The 17,598-nt window shown below is 36.7% G+C and overlaps 4 protein-coding genes and 1 pseudogene across 11 annotated transcripts in view; 2 read left to right on the plus strand and 3 right to left on the minus strand.

Moving 5' to 3' along the window:
- Nucleotides 1-17,598, minus strand: part of LOC104782150 (small ribosomal subunit protein uS7z) — a 47,720-nt gene that overhangs the window by 22,186 nt on the left and 7,936 nt on the right. The window lies entirely within an intron of this gene.
- Nucleotides 159-1,366, plus strand: LOC104782158 (protein ALUMINUM SENSITIVE 3). The gene is made up of 3 exons (XM_010507014.3): nucleotides 159-590; nucleotides 676-921; nucleotides 1,008-1,366. Exons 1-3 carry the CDS (start codon nucleotides 330-332, stop codon nucleotides 1,320-1,322), a joined length of 822 nt encoding a protein of 273 aa, XP_010505316.1. The 5' UTR covers nucleotides 159-329; the 3' UTR covers nucleotides 1,323-1,366.
- Nucleotides 1,275-3,893, minus strand: LOC104782157 (serine/arginine-rich splicing factor RS2Z33). Of its 5 annotated transcripts, none has more exons than XM_010507012.3 (7): nucleotides 3,654-3,893; nucleotides 3,231-3,345; nucleotides 2,734-2,773; nucleotides 2,514-2,609; nucleotides 2,235-2,422; nucleotides 2,063-2,155; nucleotides 1,275-1,878 (listed from the first exon to the last, which is right to left on the minus strand). In XM_010507012.3, the coding sequence occupies exons 2-7, from the start codon at nucleotides 3,335-3,337 to the stop codon at nucleotides 1,545-1,547; spliced, it is 858 nt and encodes a 285-aa protein (XP_010505314.1). In that variant the 5' UTR covers nucleotides 3,338-3,345; nucleotides 3,654-3,893; the 3' UTR covers nucleotides 1,275-1,544. The 5 variants fall into 5 exon arrangements, with proteins under 5 accessions (XP_010505314.1, XP_010505315.1, XP_087367803.1 ...); XM_010507013.2 differs by having other exon boundaries at nucleotides 2,734-2,986; nucleotides 3,654-3,860; XM_087511677.1 differs by having other exon boundaries at nucleotides 2,734-2,986; nucleotides 3,536-3,751.
- Nucleotides 4,061-6,559, minus strand: LOC104782159 (ABC transporter G family member 2 pseudogene; annotated as a pseudogene). Its single transcript, XR_015597572.1, has one exon. The product of XR_015597572.1 is annotated as an ABC transporter G family member 2 pseudogene (transcript).
- Nucleotides 9,709-14,276, plus strand: LOC104782160 (uncharacterized). 3 transcript variants are annotated; one of them, XM_010507016.3, is made up of 19 exons: nucleotides 9,709-10,079; nucleotides 10,196-10,435; nucleotides 10,545-10,637; nucleotides 10,769-10,821; nucleotides 10,918-11,014; nucleotides 11,161-11,234; nucleotides 11,351-11,471; nucleotides 11,573-11,683; nucleotides 11,765-11,841; nucleotides 11,931-11,997; nucleotides 12,085-12,150; nucleotides 12,248-12,355; nucleotides 12,464-12,594; nucleotides 12,705-12,771; nucleotides 12,912-12,976; nucleotides 13,068-13,161; nucleotides 13,338-13,408; nucleotides 13,528-13,901; nucleotides 14,030-14,276. In XM_010507016.3, the coding sequence occupies exons 1-18, from the start codon at nucleotides 9,930-9,932 to the stop codon at nucleotides 13,883-13,885; spliced, it is 2,043 nt and encodes a 680-aa protein (XP_010505318.2). In that variant the 5' UTR covers nucleotides 9,709-9,929; the 3' UTR covers nucleotides 13,886-13,901; nucleotides 14,030-14,276. The 3 variants fall into 3 exon arrangements, 2 of the variants coding, with proteins under 2 accessions (XP_010505318.2, XP_087367799.1); XR_015597573.1 differs by having other exon boundaries at nucleotides 9,759-10,079; nucleotides 13,329-13,408; XM_087511673.1 differs by lacking the exons at nucleotides 9,709-10,079; nucleotides 10,196-10,435; nucleotides 10,545-10,637; nucleotides 10,769-10,821 and having other exon boundaries at nucleotides 10,947-11,014; nucleotides 11,356-11,471.

Raw genomic sequence — 17,598 nt, forward strand, 5'->3', positions numbered from 1 at the left:
GCTGTATAAGGCGGTAAAATGCACCAAGAGTTCTCTAAAACCCTCTCAGCTCTTTTGACTTTGTTCTAAATGACGTATTTTCTTGAATTATTATAATGAGTTTCTTGAAATTTTCTTTGGTTTGTAATAAAATTTCTATGGTATGAGTTCGCACGATTGATAAAAGGAATCGAATCTATAATTTTTTTCTTTCTGAAAAGGATCTTAAACATAAGCTGAAGAAAATAAAGTTACTCTTTCCAACTGGTCCTCTTTTAAATACCCTTCCCCACTACTACCGCACTCATAAGACGACGACAAAACAAAAGTAGAGGAACACAGAGAGCGACATGGATCTGGTTTGGGAAGATTTTTTCAAGGATTACGAATGGCTCATCGTGTTTTTGAAAGGCATGGTGAAGCCTGCGGCGGCGCTCGCGGTTGTGCTTTTGGCTGTGGTTCTCTCCTACTCGCAGAACCTCTCTTTGGAAGGAGAAATGATATACTCTGTTTTCAGATCGTTTGTTCAGCTCTCTGTTATTGGATTTGTTCTTCAGTTTATCTTCAACCAAGAAAACTCTGGCTGGATCATCCTCGCTTATCTCTTCATGGTCTGTTCCATTCAAACTCTAGGATCTCCTCTGTTTTTCGATACTTTTTCTTATTTATTCAAAATGCTTTGATCATTCCGTACAGGTCTCTGTCGCCGGTTACACTGCCGGACAACGTGCTAAGCACGTGCCACGTGGGAAGTACGTGGCAGGAGTATCTATCCTCGCCGGAACTTCAATCACGATGCTCATGCTCGTTATCCTCAACGTCTTTCCTTTCACTCCGAGGTATATGATCCCTGTCGCCGGAATGATGGTCGGAAACGCCATGACGGTCACCGGAGTTACAATGAAACAGCTTCGAGATGACATCAAGATGCAACTCAACCTGGTAATAAATAACTATATACTTTTACAACCTAAACCGAACCACATTATCGGTTTAATTAGACTTTCCGGTTCAATCAATTTGTTTAGGTGGAGACAGCATTGGCACTCGGAGCAACGCCAAGACAAGCGACGTTGCAACAGGTGAAGAGAGCATTGGTGATCTCTCTATCTCCGGTTTTGGATAGCTGCAAAACCGTTGGGTTGATCTCTCTACCAGGCGCAATGACTGGTATGATAATGGGTGGTGCGTCGCCACTTGAAGCTATTCAGCTTCAGATCGTAGTCATGAACATGATGGTTGGAGCAGCCACGGTTAGTAGCATAACCTCTACGTATCTTTGTTGGCCATCCTTCTTCACTAAAGCTTACCAATTACAAACTCATGTCTTCTCCTCAGATTGAAATTTTTTATAAATATCCATACTCATAACAACAACCTTTGAAAACTTGTTTGAAACAGAACACATCCAACAATATGTCTTAAATAGAAAAACTCTTGATAACATGAACTTAAAGGGGTCCAAAGCAAACACACTTAAACGAGAAAGGAAGTATCTAGCAGTCGGTCGATCCAATAGTACACATGCTAACACCTGTAACCTGAGGCCTTGAGCCATCAGAGAGTTAAGGGGACTCGCTTCCTCTAGGGGAAGCACGGTTTGGCTCGTAATCATCATCAACAGGGCTACGGTCCTCTCTTGGGCTGTCACCGCCGGCTCCAGAGTTTCTGCCATTCTCATTGTCTTGGGGGCTACCACCATCACGGTCTGAACCATCTTCCTTTTGAAGCTTTGGAGATGGTGGCGGGCTCCCATCAATGATCTTTGGGCTGCCTTCATCATCAAGAACCGGACTACGATCTCGGCCTCTTGGTGACAGAGAGTCATCCATTCGCTTTGGACTGCGTGATCTCTCTTCCACACTCCTCTCTCTTCTTCTCACCGGGGATCTTGATCGACTGACCATAAAGAAAAGAAGAAGTCAATCAGAGTGCTATACAATTAAAACCATACACAAAGCTATAGAAAGCAGTTACTCAGATTCATGCTATTAAGTTCATATCAAAAATCTAATGCCTGTAAACATCTACACACACCAAGAAGTTGAAGATAACAAGCAGTTTTAAGAGGGAAAAGACTAACCTGTAGCTTCGGCTAAGACTCCGGCTTGGGCTTCTTCTACGACGAGGAGGAGAACGGGATCTTACAGGTGACCTGGAGTAGCTTCCACTCCTCCTGCATACAATTCACAAAGAGTTATAAGAAACCGGAAGGATAACAAAAATTTCACTTTTTGATAAGAAATGTTTTATACCTAAGCTTCTTGGGGCTGTTTTTGCAGTTTCTCTCGATGTGTCCTCTCTCTCCACAACGGTAACACTTGTTCTTCCAGTCCCCTGCTGTGCAGTCTCGAGCCCAATGACCGTCAACACCACAGTTAAAACAGCGACCCGACCCAGGAGGTGGGCCTCTGCTATCATAATCCCGAGAACCACGAGGTGCCTATTCATGATATCCAAGGCATTAGCATCAACCATACATATAAACAAACAATAGATCATGAAAATAGAGAGAGCCAAAAAAAAAAACTCACTCCTCTTGAAAACTCCACAGTGATGCGACTCCCATCAATGTCGCGTCCATCCAAGTAATGTCTCGCGTCATCAGCATCACGGGGATCACTAAATTCCTGTTTCAAAATTGTTAGGACGAAAACCGCATGCACAGTGTGAATATTTCCCAAATCATACATAGTTTACATGGCTTTTTTTTTATCAGCCAAAACCTTACGGTAAAAAAGAGATTTTACTTACAACAAAAGCATAATCTCGCTTCATATCCACATCGCGAACTCTGCGGAAGAAATTGTTGGCAGAAAAGTAAGGCCATCACATCATAAGTACTTGGTAAACACCATTTTGAGACTGAGTCTCCGTTTCCATCAAAACACACACACACAAACAAAATCAACAAACAGATTCGCCAAGGCGGCCCCCGCCCCTATACACTTGGCAAGAAATTCCACCAAGTCCACCCATTCATCAAACACCTCCAGGTCCCAGAGACCTTCAATAAGATCATTCAAGTTAAAAACATACACTAAACCCTAGATTTCACAATCTTTACCCCTCGATACTTAGGTGTTAAACTTTCTGCATAATGTTCCTCACACAATAGCAAACAAATTCTAAGAAAAGACGAAGAAAGCACATTGAGATTGTCATTTAAACCCCATCACGTAGAAATCAGATTACTTTCATAATCATAAGTAGAGCGAGAGCGAGAGAAGAGACCTTCAAATCTCAATTACCTTCCGAATCTGTCGAAAAGACGTTCAAGGTCTCGGGTACGAGTACGAGATGATAAGCGACCAACGTACAGACGAGTGTTCCCATAGCGATCATCGTAACGAGGCATTGTTCAAACTACACAAAACAAAAAAAAAAAGGACAAAAGAAACCATAAATTTTGAGCATTACCACTGTATAACAAAACACGTCAACAACAACAACTCCAACTAACCCAAGACCTAAACAAAAAACCTCCCACGAAGAGTCAAGATTTCAATCGAACGTCACTCAATCAAGATCGTTGGAGACGAGAAGAAAAACTAACCGGAAGGAAAGACATGCACCGCAGATTCATCAAACCAAAGTAAAAAAACGTAAAATTCGAGAACGGGAAACACTAAACCTCAATCCGAATCATCAAATTCAACACAGATTCACGATACCTGGGGGGGATTGAAGGAGCGCACCGCGTAACCCGGAAACCCTAATTTCGAAACGAAAGGGGGAAGAACAGCGTTTGGTAAGGCAAAAGCCTGGTTTTCATAAAGCATATAAATGGGCTTCAGACAGAACCGACTAGATCCAAAAACGGTAGTGATTTGGCGTTTCTCTACAACCAACCGGTATAAGGTGTTTAACCAAAAAGAGATAAAAATCGCTGATATTTACCAATTTTGCAATCTATTGGGCCTTGAACTGTAATAAGCTCATTTATAGCAAAATAATTTTGGAAACCATAAAATTAGCTTTTCATAACCAAGTAAAGAGGTTTGCCATTTTTGTATAAATTACACATTTACACTTAATCACATTTTGATCAAGTCAATATATTTAGTTATTCATCTTCATATAACAACATTTGATATGCATTTAATTAAGGGAACTGATTAATTATAAGTGTACAGTATATTGAAAAAATACAAATATTTAGGTGGTAAAAAAAAGAAAATAAATTACATGTTTTATTCTTTTCCGAAATTTCACAAAACAACCCCAAAAAAAAGGTTAAACGATCACCTGCGTTTGTTCTTGCTCCCAATCAAGAGTGTAAAATAAAACAAAACCCTAAAGAAGAAACCCCAAGCAACCGTGATCCACAAACAATTCCATTTACTAATATCCGTTATCCCTTGCTGCTTCAATATATCAATCCCCGTCGTCACACACGTCTCCGCCGTCACATTGATCCCCAATACACCGCTCATGCTCTTCAACAGAGTCAGTTTCATCGCTTCGGGGACCTGCCCCAACGGCGAGTTGTCGAATATCTGAACTCCTCTAACGAAACATTTCGTCCGATCTTCGAATTCGTTCTGCAACACTCCTTCGTAAGGGTATTTCACTAGTGAGAGGTAATGAAACCAGATCCAGTAGAGTGGGATCCGATCTCTTGAGATGAAGAATCCAGAGAAGAGGAGGAAGTAGGCTAAGATCGCTACGACGACTGTGAATCCGAGCATCACGTTTGAGACTACGCCGGATAGGAACGTTACGAATGAGCTTCCTGCCCAGAACGAGGCGAGGATTGTGAGGTAGAAGAAGAGGAAACCGCTGGAGCCACCGGCGAGTCCAACGGCCCAGAACGTTGTGGCGGCGAAGCTCGCGGAGAGGAAGATCAAAGCAGGGATTGAGATTATGGATTGAGAGAGGACGTATGAGGATCTTCGGTAAGCGTTGTAAGCTGTTTCTCTCATGAATATGTAACGTTCTTGTAGGAAGACTGGGATTGCTTCTGCACATGTGTAGAATGTTGTGGACATTGCGAATGCGAAGAACCCTAAACGTTCTTGGACTCCTTTTGGGGAATTGTCTAGATTAGTGAACATTGTTGCCAAGATGATTCCTGTGACCATTACGGCTCCTAGCCGCATTGCCAAGAGCTCTGGTTGTCTTCTTGAATTTAGTATAGCACGTTTGCCTATGACGATCATTTCGATCCAGAAAGGGTTTGCGAATGTTTGGAATGAGGTTGTTAGGTTTGATGTGTTGTTTGTTGCCCCTGAGACAAGTTTCCCTCTAGAGATACTTGCGGTTATCGCTTCTTTGAGGGTTACGTTGGTGTTTCTGTTGTTATAGCTTGGTGCTTGCTTGGCTCGCCATTGCTTGTGGAACTCGACGAGTGTTTTGGTTCCTTCTGCTGAGTTTTCTAGCTCACGGATGAGATCGAGCGCGAACTCTGTTTTGTTCTCGTTTTCAGGAATCGGGTGCTCGAATTCTGAGAAGAACTGAGGGAGATGTGTTGGTGAGCCGCTGTAAACCGTGTTACCTCTTGAAAGGAAGATTAACTTATCTAGCAAACCCATGATTCTGTAACTTGGCTGATGGATGGACATGATAACTATGCTGCCACTTTGTGCGATTCTTTGAAGCACTTTGATAACCATGTATGCACTTGTAGAGTCAAGTCCCGAGGTTGGCTCGTCGAGAAAGAGGATAATGGGGTCATGGATTATGTCGATTCCAATTGAAACTCTTCTCCTTTCTCCTCCAGACACGCCTCTGTGGCCTTCATCACCAATCACGGTTTTTGCAGCGTTTCTTAAGCCTAGTTGGTCAATCAGAGCTTGAACCCTTGCTTTCTTCTTCTTCTTGGAGAGTGAACGAGGGAGTCTGAACTCTGCCGAGAACATTAGAGTTTCCTCCACAGTAAGCATTGGGAAGAGAAGGTCGTCTTGCATCACGTAAGCTGATATGACTTTCTGTAGGCGGGATTCAAGAACTTCTCCGTTTAAAGTGATAGAGCCTTTGAGGCTGTCTTTTGCGATTCGGTTGGCTAATGCGTCGATCAATGTTGATTTACCAGATCCACTAGCTCCAAGAACCGCCATCATCTCCCCTTCATGAGCTTCACCTGAAATACTGTTCAGTAGTATCTTAGTGTTCACGGAGGAACCATTTCGTGACTTCCCGTAGCAAGCAAGGGGATTAAACCTCTTCTGGCTCTTCACGCTATATGTCAAGTCGTTGAAAGAAAGAACAAACGGGGAAGATGATATCGAAGAAGCTGGAGCTGAAGTCCATGTATCGAAAGATGATGTAGAAGAAGTGATAGGTGAAGCCATTTCCAGTGTCCGGCGAGCTACACTTTGGTCATTCCTTGCATCCTCCACATTCATTAGAAGCTCGGCGAATGTGACAGAGACTCTAGGCGTGTCCCTTGGATATCTTTGAGGCTCCATGGACGTCTGGTTCACATAAAACAGAGGAAGATCATTGTTGCCAGCTACACGTTTGGATGGAGATAATTTAACGAGTAAGCCAGACATTTTCTATGTTTTTTTTCTTCTTCTTATACTTTTCAGGTTAAATGGGTTTTACAACTCATACCCACAAAGAAGATATGAACAAGAATGATGAGAGAAACTATATAAGGCAAAAGCTTTCGTTAGAAGAATGAAAGAGATACGAAATGGTCAAAATAGTTGGTAATCTCTAAGTATCTAACGATGTCTTTTTGGTTTTGTATATATTTTGATGTAATGTATTAACCTAAAAGTATTTGGGTTGGTGAGAAGTTGTACAAAAACCCCTTCTCTGTTGTTCGTCCCCATTGTGTTTATGTCTATTAGCTTAAGCTACTTTGAAAATTCGCTATTTTTTAGTGTTTGTTTAATAACTTGGGTTTAGTTACACGGGTTTTATGCGGTTGGAAAAATAAGAATTATAATAGTACATATGGTGTTGATGGTTGAGAATTATGTACATCGAAATTTTCATTACATGCTAGTTAGTAGATGTCCAAATCGTGTTAAACCAGAACTCGTACCTATCTTACGATAATAACGATATAAAATTGTCGTTTTTTCTTTTAACATCTCACCACTTCTCGAAGACTGTCTTGTGTTTTTTTTAGCTGACATTCCAAAACTAAAAAAAAAAAACATGTTTTTGGACCAATTTTGGTCTAGCAAACAAAGTCACCTTCCCTTTTCTCATTCAAAAGACAATATAACATGTTTAACAATATAAATAATTTTAAAAAGAACAAAAATCTGTTGAGCTAATTGACCTATTTTACTTATAAAACATATTATAATCTCCTAACTTATTTATAGTTTAGTTTGTACTATATTTGGTTATAACTAATAAGGTAACATTTATTGTATAAGTCTACGTATTCCATTACATGTTCAGAATCAATCACATACATGCGTGGCAAGATATTTTATATAAAAAAATGCAAAAAAAAACTAGAACTTTAACATGTTCATAATAAAAGAGGACAAGACTGATTTAAAAGAAACAAAGTTTACAATTCGAAATTGGATCACTCTTCTCATTAGTCAGTACTACTCAAAAATTCATAAGCTATAAAGTCTACATTATTACAGTAGGTGTCTTGTGCAACATGCCCATATTAGTGATTAATAATTTTTTGAGAAGTATATAACAAAATTGGACTAAGAAAAGTCATTGGAACAAAATTAAATGTGGATACGACTTCAATAGTATGATGATGAGTGGGCTACACGAAAACCCAAAAATTCTAATTACAACATAATAGGATAAGCTCAACGTGACGAAGTAAGCATATAATATATATCCCCCCAAAAAATGCGTAATATAAGCCTAACGTGGAGAAGTAGGCATATAAAGGTTTGGTATGGCTGTTATATCTGTTTTTGAAGACTTTATACTATACGCTTCACAAATAGGACCTAAAATGATGAGTACATTCCATTTACCTATTCTTACAAGAAATCTCATAACCCACGGAAAAAGAATTGTCTTACATATTAATTGTTGAATCATGATTCATGAGTTCTCTTATTAACAAATTTTCACATGAGAGTCAATGCGTTCTGGTAGGCTATATGTTCTTAGAAAGATTGATGCTGATACTATACAAACTTTATGATTTATATATTTAACTGTAAATATCTGTTTTGCGATAATCGCCTTCATTATTTATCGCTTATTATCAAATAATTAGCTCAAGGTAAGAAAAGGTTCAAATCGTTAATGTCATGAAAAAGAAAGTTCAGTTTGATACAAAGATTTTGATGCTAGTTGACAATATAAAAGATATATGATCTGCCACGTCATGCGAATACTACCTTTTTAAATCCAAAAATCCTTTTTTGAGTATAGATTGCTAAAATAGGATGTATAAAAAAGTCAATGCTAAGTTGAAATCACAATAACCGAAAAAAGCAAAACATCTAGCAAACAGTTTATAACTTCCTCACATATATCGCTTGCAAGATACCATTCTAAGCCAAGTTTTTTGTCATTTCGACGTGCGAGGGATATAATAGAACTTTATCAACCATCAAAACAAAACACCTTCAAGCAAACATTTTCTAGATCTTTTGAATGGTCTTCTCTCGGCCCAAATTATAATTTTCAAGTGGTAACATCAAAGTAAGTAAAACAATCATTAGTATTAGTCAGAACTCAGAAACATCAAACATCTAAACTATCCACTTGCTACCAGTTCACGAGTCACGACTAAACCACAATTACATGCACTACAGTTATTTTAAACGCGTTGTTAAGACAAGACCAAGACGATTAGAAACTAGTACTACTCGAAATTAAGTTAAGACCAGAAGGCATTCAACTATGAATTGAGTACGTAAGCCTGATACGACAACAGACCAACATTTTTCTTTTTTCGTCGAACGTCCAACATTTTTCTTAACTATATGAATTATCAAAAAGCATCAATCTATGTTTACATACAGATAAATTTTGGTAGACTTATAAATTATAATCTGTGTAGGCAATAATTTTGACTAGACTTCCGAGTTCCGATACGTGTTCTGCTTAACGCAGACGTAGAACATTGTATATATTAATCCTGCGCTAGATATGACTAAGACAAGCTTGATTGATTCTTCTTCGATTTAGGTTGACTTTTACGTAAATTTTCTATGACTATGACATATTTACTTAAAAACTTTACGACTACGTCGACATACTAATATGCATCATCAAAACCATGTGAGAGTTCTATCTAGCATTTTTTTTTTTTGCTATATATGACTTGTATATAGCAGCCACATTGTATTTTGTTTCGTGGTTAAATATCAACACGGTATACAATTATAATAGATCATTCGTGAATTAACCAATCATACACAAAGTTGGCCACAAAACTATCTTTAACCATGCATGATTGCATGACAAACAAAAGCCGGCGGCCACTGTATAAAAGTTTCTGGCCATTTTAAATTTTTAACAAACAAAATACAATCATGAGTTTGTTTTGTTGTAAGAAATAATAGTTGGATTTTTTTTTTTGGAAAAACATAACAAAAGCTTATTTGAATGAGAAAATCTTTGATGGATATCCTTTTTTTTTTTGTTTTAGCTTTTTTTTTTAAATGTATTATATATATTTTTTTAAAAATAACAGATGACAACAAAAAAGTTTTTTTTTTTTTTTTTGGAAAAGATGATATTTATTTAAAATAAATGTATTATCAAATGAATCCAAATTGAAGACCTAAAAATTAAAATTAAATAATAAAGACACCTAAGAAAATGTTGAAAAGAACACGTCTGACTTGTTCTCCAATCTCTTCCTCTCGCATTGCACTCTGTTTTTTTTTTTTTTTCTTTTTTCTTCATCCAAGTAATTAAAATATATATCGTTTTAGCAAAACCAGAACGAGACCCCTAATTTTAGCCAAATTTCGAAATCCGATCATCGGCGAAGAAGAAGAAAAAGAAAGAAAACGAATTCAAATTCAAAAAACAAGAATCTCTCGGCGATGTCGTGGTTGAGATCGGCGGTAAACAAAGCAGTAGAAGTCGGCGGGAAGAACAACATCACCCGCACCGTTCGCAATGTCGCCGATTCCGTCGTCCTTACAGCCGGCAATGCCGTTTCCGAAGGCGCTAAACTGATCCAGGATCGCATCGTACGTTATCTTTTCCCCCTGATCTCGTTTCCCAAATCTCGTCTTGTTATCTTGAAGATTTGAGATTTTAATCTCCGATGAGATGTGTTGTTTTGTTTTTGGATTCGAAAACGTAGGGATCGAGGAATGTGAAGAGCTTTAGTCTCGCGGTGAAGAGGTTAGAAGAGGTTTCGGTTTCTTCGAGAGGTAACGAGAGAGTGCAGTTATTGAGAAGATGGCTCGTTGCCCTCAGAGAGATCGAGAGATTGTCTTATTCTTGTTTCGAGCATAGCGAACGTAACAATCACAAAGCTGATCATGATCCTAATTCTTCTTCTGATGAAGCCTCCAAGGATTCTCCTAAAAATTTCAGCACCGTGAGTAATGCTACCCACCAATGTCTTTGATCATCATATATAGGCCTCATGGCTGCAAGCAGTTTTAGTTTTTATTAATCATGTTTGGTTAATCTGTGAAACTGGATAGGTTTATTACGTTGATCCTGGTCTTGGTGAGCCAATGACTTTTCGTGATGTGTTTCTTCATAGTGAGGCACTTGAAGGAATGGTATTATCTATGGTAAGCTAGAATAATGCAATGTAAGACAAGATACATTGTATTGCTTCTCCTGTTGTGGCATTGTAATAGTGATCATAAAGACTCTTAATTTATTCCTGATACACTGAGTTTAACTCTTTTGTGTGAATCAGATTTTGGAAGCGCCGAATGAGGAAGAAGTCCAGCTGCTTCTTGAACTGTTTGGGTGATGTTACAGTTGAAGCTTTTTTAATCAGTTTATTTTATACTGAACGTGAAACCTTGAATCACAACTCAAAGTGTTTATGGTTTATACATACAGGCTCTGTTTATCAGGAGAGAAGGAAGCTCACGAAGCAGTGATTCAAAATGTGCAGGATTTAGCAACGGTGTTTTCGAAGTACAAGGATGAAGTTCTGGTAAGGATGTTCTGGATTTTGCAAAACAAAATGTTCAGTTTCCTAGACTCTGTTCCTTGGAACAGAGTTCTTGTCTTCTTGTCTTGCTAGATGATGAACTGTTGGAGGTCTTGCACCTTGTAATGCTTTTTTTCTGTCTTTTTAAGGCGAAGCGTGAGGAACTACTTCAATATGTTCAAGGTGCTATAGGAGGGCTAAAAATCAGTGCTGATCTTGCAAGGTATTCTTGGATCAGAACATTTTTATAAGCTCCACAATTGTTCCTGTACTGAAGCTTTGTATTTGTCTTAAAATTTTACTTCTGTTTGGTTTGGTTCTCGTTTGTAACTGACTCAGAATAGATACTGAAGCCCATACTCTGATGGAGAAACTCGATAAGACGAAGCTCAAGGTTCTCGAGCATGCTTCAAATGAAGATGCTTCAAAAACTGCTGGAAGCACTGCTGCATCAACAGAGGTAATAAGATATTCTCTCCTACATTTCACTAACACATTTTTCACTTTAAAGCTTTGGTCACACTCACATCAGATTTGGTCTCATATTTCCAACTTATGCAGGCTCTCCGAGAAATTCTTGAGCAAGTTCGCACTTTTTCAAAGCTAGAAGCACTCTTGCTTAGGAAAAAATCATTAGGCAATGTTGATTCTATTCAACGCCACAGTGAGAAGGTGAGAATCTGCAAGACGATCCAGAACATTCACGTCTTGCAATAGAGAAGATTATTAACTACGTTATTTAAATACTTGCAGATCGATAAACTGAAAGTTCTGTCAGAATCCTTGCTCAACTCTACCTCGAAAGCAGAAAAGCGAATTGTGGATCATAGGTGAGAAAATGTAACATGGAAATTTCAAATTTTATCTTTCATGTTTACTACCATATTTAAGACCTATCTTTTTACATTTGACAAAGTAGAAGCCAAAAGGAAGAAGCTCTTAGCTACCGGGTTTCAAAAACTAATGAAGTTAGTCAGCTGGAAAAGGTTTGCATTTATATGATACTAGCTCAGTACTTTGGATTTCTGTTTTCATGTTTCTTATCATGGGCTAAGTACAAATGTGATTTCCAGGATGTAGCGGCAGAATTAAAGAAACTTGAGATTCTCAAGGATGATCTTGAAGCTGAGCTGAAAAGGGTAACTTTCACAAGAAGTTTTATTCCAAAGAAATTTAGTGAACTGGTAGAGATTTAGATTTGTGGGTCATGTTACAGATTTTACATGTATTTTGAAGGTCAACACCTCAATAACTTTTGCCCGGGGTCGCCTTCGCAATGCCCAAGAAGAAAGAGAGCAGTTCGATAATGCAAGTAATGAAATTCTTATGCACCTGAAGTCAAAGGTACTAAACTACTTGTCCTTCCCCCCTTGTATTAGCTAGATGGAACGTAGGCAGGGCCAAATTAGCTCATAAGAACAGTTTGTGATGTTTGGCTGGCGTACGTTGTAGGAAGAAGAGCTGACTCGTTCAATAACTTCATGCCGAGTAGAGGCAGATGTTGTAAATAAATGGATCAAGTTTTTGGAAGACACTTGGATTCTCCAGTCTAAATTTTCTCAACAAAAAGAAAACCAAGTGAGGTATGTCTTATCTCCCCACTATGCAAAGACCTCAGCAATTATGTTGTTTCCCTAATTACTTTGCATTTGATCCGTCTGTTGCCACCTCCCGTCATGGTTCAATACTCAAGTGGTCAGATGGAGAGATATAGTGACCATTTCATCGATCTGATTGTTCAACTCCTCTCTTTCTACAAGGTAATTCAAAATGTTCATCCCAAAATTAGATACAGTAAATAAAATGTTTTTTTTTTGAAAAAAAAAACTGATTCCAATTCCTATCAGGACTGTAAACCAAAGATTAATATCTCAAATTCATATTCTTAATATTAAATCAGGAACAACTGGATCCTTCAATACCCAAGATCCGAAGAGTCGTGGAAAGTTTGGAACCAAGTAAAGGGTAATATATATACTTTCTCTGTTCTTGTAAATTTTATTTGACTGTACTAAGTTAGGCTGATAGCTCTTATGTGTATATGCGAAAATATTAGGTTAGAAGCAGAGAAAATCACAGACAGTACGGATACAAAGCCAATCGATTCTAGAAAACAGCTTGAGAAGGAGTATCTTGACCTTGAAGCTAAGGTAAAATGGCTTTATGAGATACAGACATCTAGACAACGTTTCTGAACGTGCATAATAAAACAGAACATTCCTAAGCTTGATCCCAACTGCAGAGCTAGAAACTTGTGGCACAAGTTTCTACTCTGCCTGTCCTTTTTTCCATAACATCTCTTCTGATTATTTATTAGTTTTAGCAGTTTGTAACAACATTAAGTGTGGTGGATGCGATGAAAAAGCCATTCTATTCACAGACAGAAGGTATCTCCAGGTAAAAGTTACAAAAAGCATGCCCATTCTCTTTTAGAAGTTGAAGTTGAGATTATAAAAATGCACTTTTATTATGAGTAACAAACATTTACTCTGTCCTGGTTTGGTTTTCGGATCCAGGAAAGACGATAAAAGAGTGAAAGAACTATTTGAGGCATTGGACAAAACAAAAGAAGAGTTTGAGGCTATTGAACGCCCGCTTCTGGATATTGAGTCTCCTTCTAGAACCTCTTCTTCACGCTCACCGTCCCTGAAAGTGACGCACGAGACTCCACTTTCCGATACAGTCCTGAAACAATCCAGTGATGATGACTCGCCAGACAGTAAAAAAGGATCCTCAGAGAAAGAAGAAGACCCGGCAAAGAAACAACTCGAGCTGGAACTAGACGATGGAGAAGAGTTCTTGGCAGATGAAATCAATGATTGGGAATTCGACGCTCTTGACGACACTCTGACCTCAAAACCAGTAGCTGACTGACCCAAATTTTGCAAAGGTAAGCCACATGAGCTTATACTTAGCTACAAGCATTATACACATGCTTTTAGGCAAATCTGTCAGAACAGTTGATATCGCGTAATAATGTCAAGTTAACAAAAAAAATTTGTTATGTTGTTGGTGTAGGAGCTGATGGAGGAAGAGGAAAGTATATCTTATTTACTACTACCTAACAAAAAATGCGTCCGAGTTCCAGAGTATACCCTAAAAGGATATTGTAAGTTAATCTTTTTCTTCTTTTTGAATTTCTAATATGAAATATGATCAAGTGTAGATAATATATTACAGCCACCCAATAAGTTTTGTATATACTCTTTCCCGACTTTTCTTCGCGGGAGATTAGAATTACTTAATATTATATATTTATTCTTCATTCTTGTTCCTATGTGATACTATGTTTTTTAAGTAGAGGATACCATCAATGCATGATCACTGTGATTCATGTTTTGCCTTGAAATATTTTCCTAGACAAAAAAAAAATTATTGAGTGCAATTGTTCTTGTGCATATTATATTGGTTCAAAATTTGAATGGGATATGCATTTACTATGTCAGTACGTTCAATATGGATATAAATGCATTTGTTACCTCACACATAACAATGTGTTTATTGCCTTCTTATTGAACGCACTAAGAAAAAAGTTTCAAACACTTTTTTTTTGTATAATATACTCCAACGTCCACCACGTAGAAATTTATATGTATAATATACTCATCCGAATCTTTCTAAAGTGCTAAAACAAATACAGTTTGATTTATGATTGTATTCGAAGTTAAAATGACGATTTGCCGTTTTCATCAAATATTCTTCGATTTGATTAAAGTAACAAATTTGTCATTCATTATTATAAGGGACTATATATCTTGTTTGCACTGACACACAGCTTCTTTGCTTCACCTGGATCACAGATCCTTCAAAATGTATTTTTTGAAAAAGTCAGACAACTCATGAGATCCGATTTGAGTTGATTGACAATTTTTTTGGTGGAACCTACAAAAGCTGCCGAATGGTTTTTGTTGTTATCATCTGGTGTCTTGGCTTAGTCCTCCTACCTCACGAATAGTTCATTTTCCCTTATATTTTAACAATATTTCAAGAGGTTCAAATTCGAATTACGTGGTAGCTACGGATATGAATGCACAGTTGCACACAACAATTTCAAGTCCACTTGTTGTTAGGAGAAGTAAAATATAGAACTATAAGAAAAAAATATAAACAGGTAGGTCCACATTATTATGAAATGTGGTGGTCTTATGGTGTGCATATGTTTTGACTGAGAGAGAGGCTTCCCACTACACACTCCATTAACTCATAATTAGTGGGATCTAACTTAATTAATGATTTGCTTACAACTTAATCTAAATCTTATTCCCACTTTGATTCTTTGTTTTTATCTTTTCAATCCTATTTTTTTTTTCTTTACTTATTCAAATCATATATAAGTTAGAGAAACTTTGGATTTTGGATTGCGTCGTAATTGGCATTATTATATGGGGGATATAGGTTATTAAGAGTGTGGGATTTTGAAGAAAAAAAAAGTTTGAAAGTGTAGTTGTTCTCATCATTCCACATCTTCTACCACACTATGTATATATATACTGTATGCTAAATTTTTAAATTCTTGCTGGAAAAGAAGTTAGAAATTAATTTACAAAAACAATTTGGGAAAAGGGAAATAGGAAATGGTAGGCATATTTTACTTTGTGAGGTGTTGTCAATGATTGAAACAGAGAAGAACTAATTCACTCTGCCTTTTTAGGTACTTCGCTGTGTACGACAGAGTTCCCACTCCAATTCTCTCCATTACCAACCAACTAAGACATGATTTGTACGGAATTACCAACTAAATAGTACAAATTAACTAAACCTTCTTTTATATTAACCATGTACTGTATTACATACTATAGTATTATTTTTTATTAGTAGATATTTTAAGATGGTGGTGGTTTACACTCTATAAAATATGAAAGATTCAAGTTCAACTACCAATGATTCAAATTAATTAACGAATTTTGTTTACCGTGTTTAGTAGTTATATTAAGATTTTCTACTTAAATATTTTTTGATAATAGAAAAACAAATCCCAATTTGTCGATTTGTCCATGTCAATTCTACGCATGGACCATGCTAATCTCTATCTATCGTTATAATTTTATGGGAAGGTGCATAAATCATTTGAACGATCTTATTCCTAAATTCGTGACTCGGTAAAAAAGAAAAGGAAAGCATATAGTAATGTTTTCATGTGATTATATTATGAATAAAGAAAGTAGAAAGCGAAAAGACATAAAAAATATATATAGTATTGGAGTGTGGGGATGATAGTCACAATCCACTTACCCACAACCTGCAACAATTATTACCCTTTTTGGATTAAAAAGATAAACTTTTCTGATATGTCGAAACGAAATATGCTGCATTTAATTTGTAATTTTAAAAATAAATATATAGTCTAGTAAATAATGTAAGAAAAGATTGTGACTTTTGTCATCTACCGTTTGTGCTCTTTTACCACTTCACGTGACCGTTGTTATTGTGGCCAATGAGACACGAGGGTAAGGATAAAATAACGATTTTATTTCTTCTAAGATTTAAACATTTTAATCATCTTTTTAGTAGATTTTTCTTTCAGTCTACATGCTGAATCTTATAATTGCTGATCAGACCAGAAACAAACAAAACGAGAAATAAAACCGTTAAGAAGCAGGACTTAACTCAGGCGATCATGATATCGTGTGTGTTGTGGTGCTGCTGAGCGATGCTGGTTTTAAAAAACTTTCAAATTTATTCACGGGACAATTGTCATTCACATGGTTAGTATGTATATTCCCTATACAAATTACTAAATTAGTAGTGTTCAAGTTTGTTCGCGGTTGTGGAATTTTAGGTTTAGAGTGAAATATCAACAAACAAAATAAACATTGAAATTAGTATAATTAATCCTTTTGTATAAGATCTTTTACTAGTAAGTAGTAATCGATCTACATCTATGTATCTTGGACGTAAATGGAATATTTTAGGTTTAGTAATCTTGGATCACGGTGGACAAATTCAAGTTGAGATTAGTGAAGTTACTAGCAAAATGGGAATTTTATCGAGAACTAATAAAATCGAAAAAACAGTTCAAAGGTTTCGAAGAGAGTACGAGGAATGGGAACATAATCTATATTGGAGACTTCAAAATAGATCCACAAACTCATTAGTCGATTTAATTATTTAAATGAATATAAAATAAAATATTTGTTTATAAGTAGTTTATATCTACTCATCTAGTCATTCGTTGATCATTTAAACTTGTATATAAATAAGAGCATACACCTCCATTAATATTTTACTGGCTTACTGGTTCCTCTCTATTATAATAGGCCATCAAATCAATCATGCATGTAGTAAAAAAATAAATAAATAAATAAAATAACCAATGCAAATTCACACGCTCCAACGGTAAACTTGCGGGATCATACATCGTAGTATCAAAAATATGTGAACCCCTAGACAAATCCTTTTTACAAGGAAAATAAATAATTACATAAATTGGATGTATAATACAAATCTATTTCTTGTCTACAAATTAATATGATAACAAAAAATCAACTATTAAAAAATTGAAAGAAAAAAGGTGTAGTAGTAGCCACCTAGGCATTTAATTATTTTTTTTTTAATAAAAGAAAATAAAATGAAAGAAAGAAAAGATC

The sequence above is a fragment of the Camelina sativa genome, chromosome 4, assembly GCF_030686135.1.
Source record: "Camelina sativa cultivar CO46 ecotype springtype chromosome 4, ASM3068613v1".
NCBI lineage: Eukaryota > Viridiplantae > Streptophyta > Magnoliopsida > Brassicales > Brassicaceae > Camelina > Camelina sativa.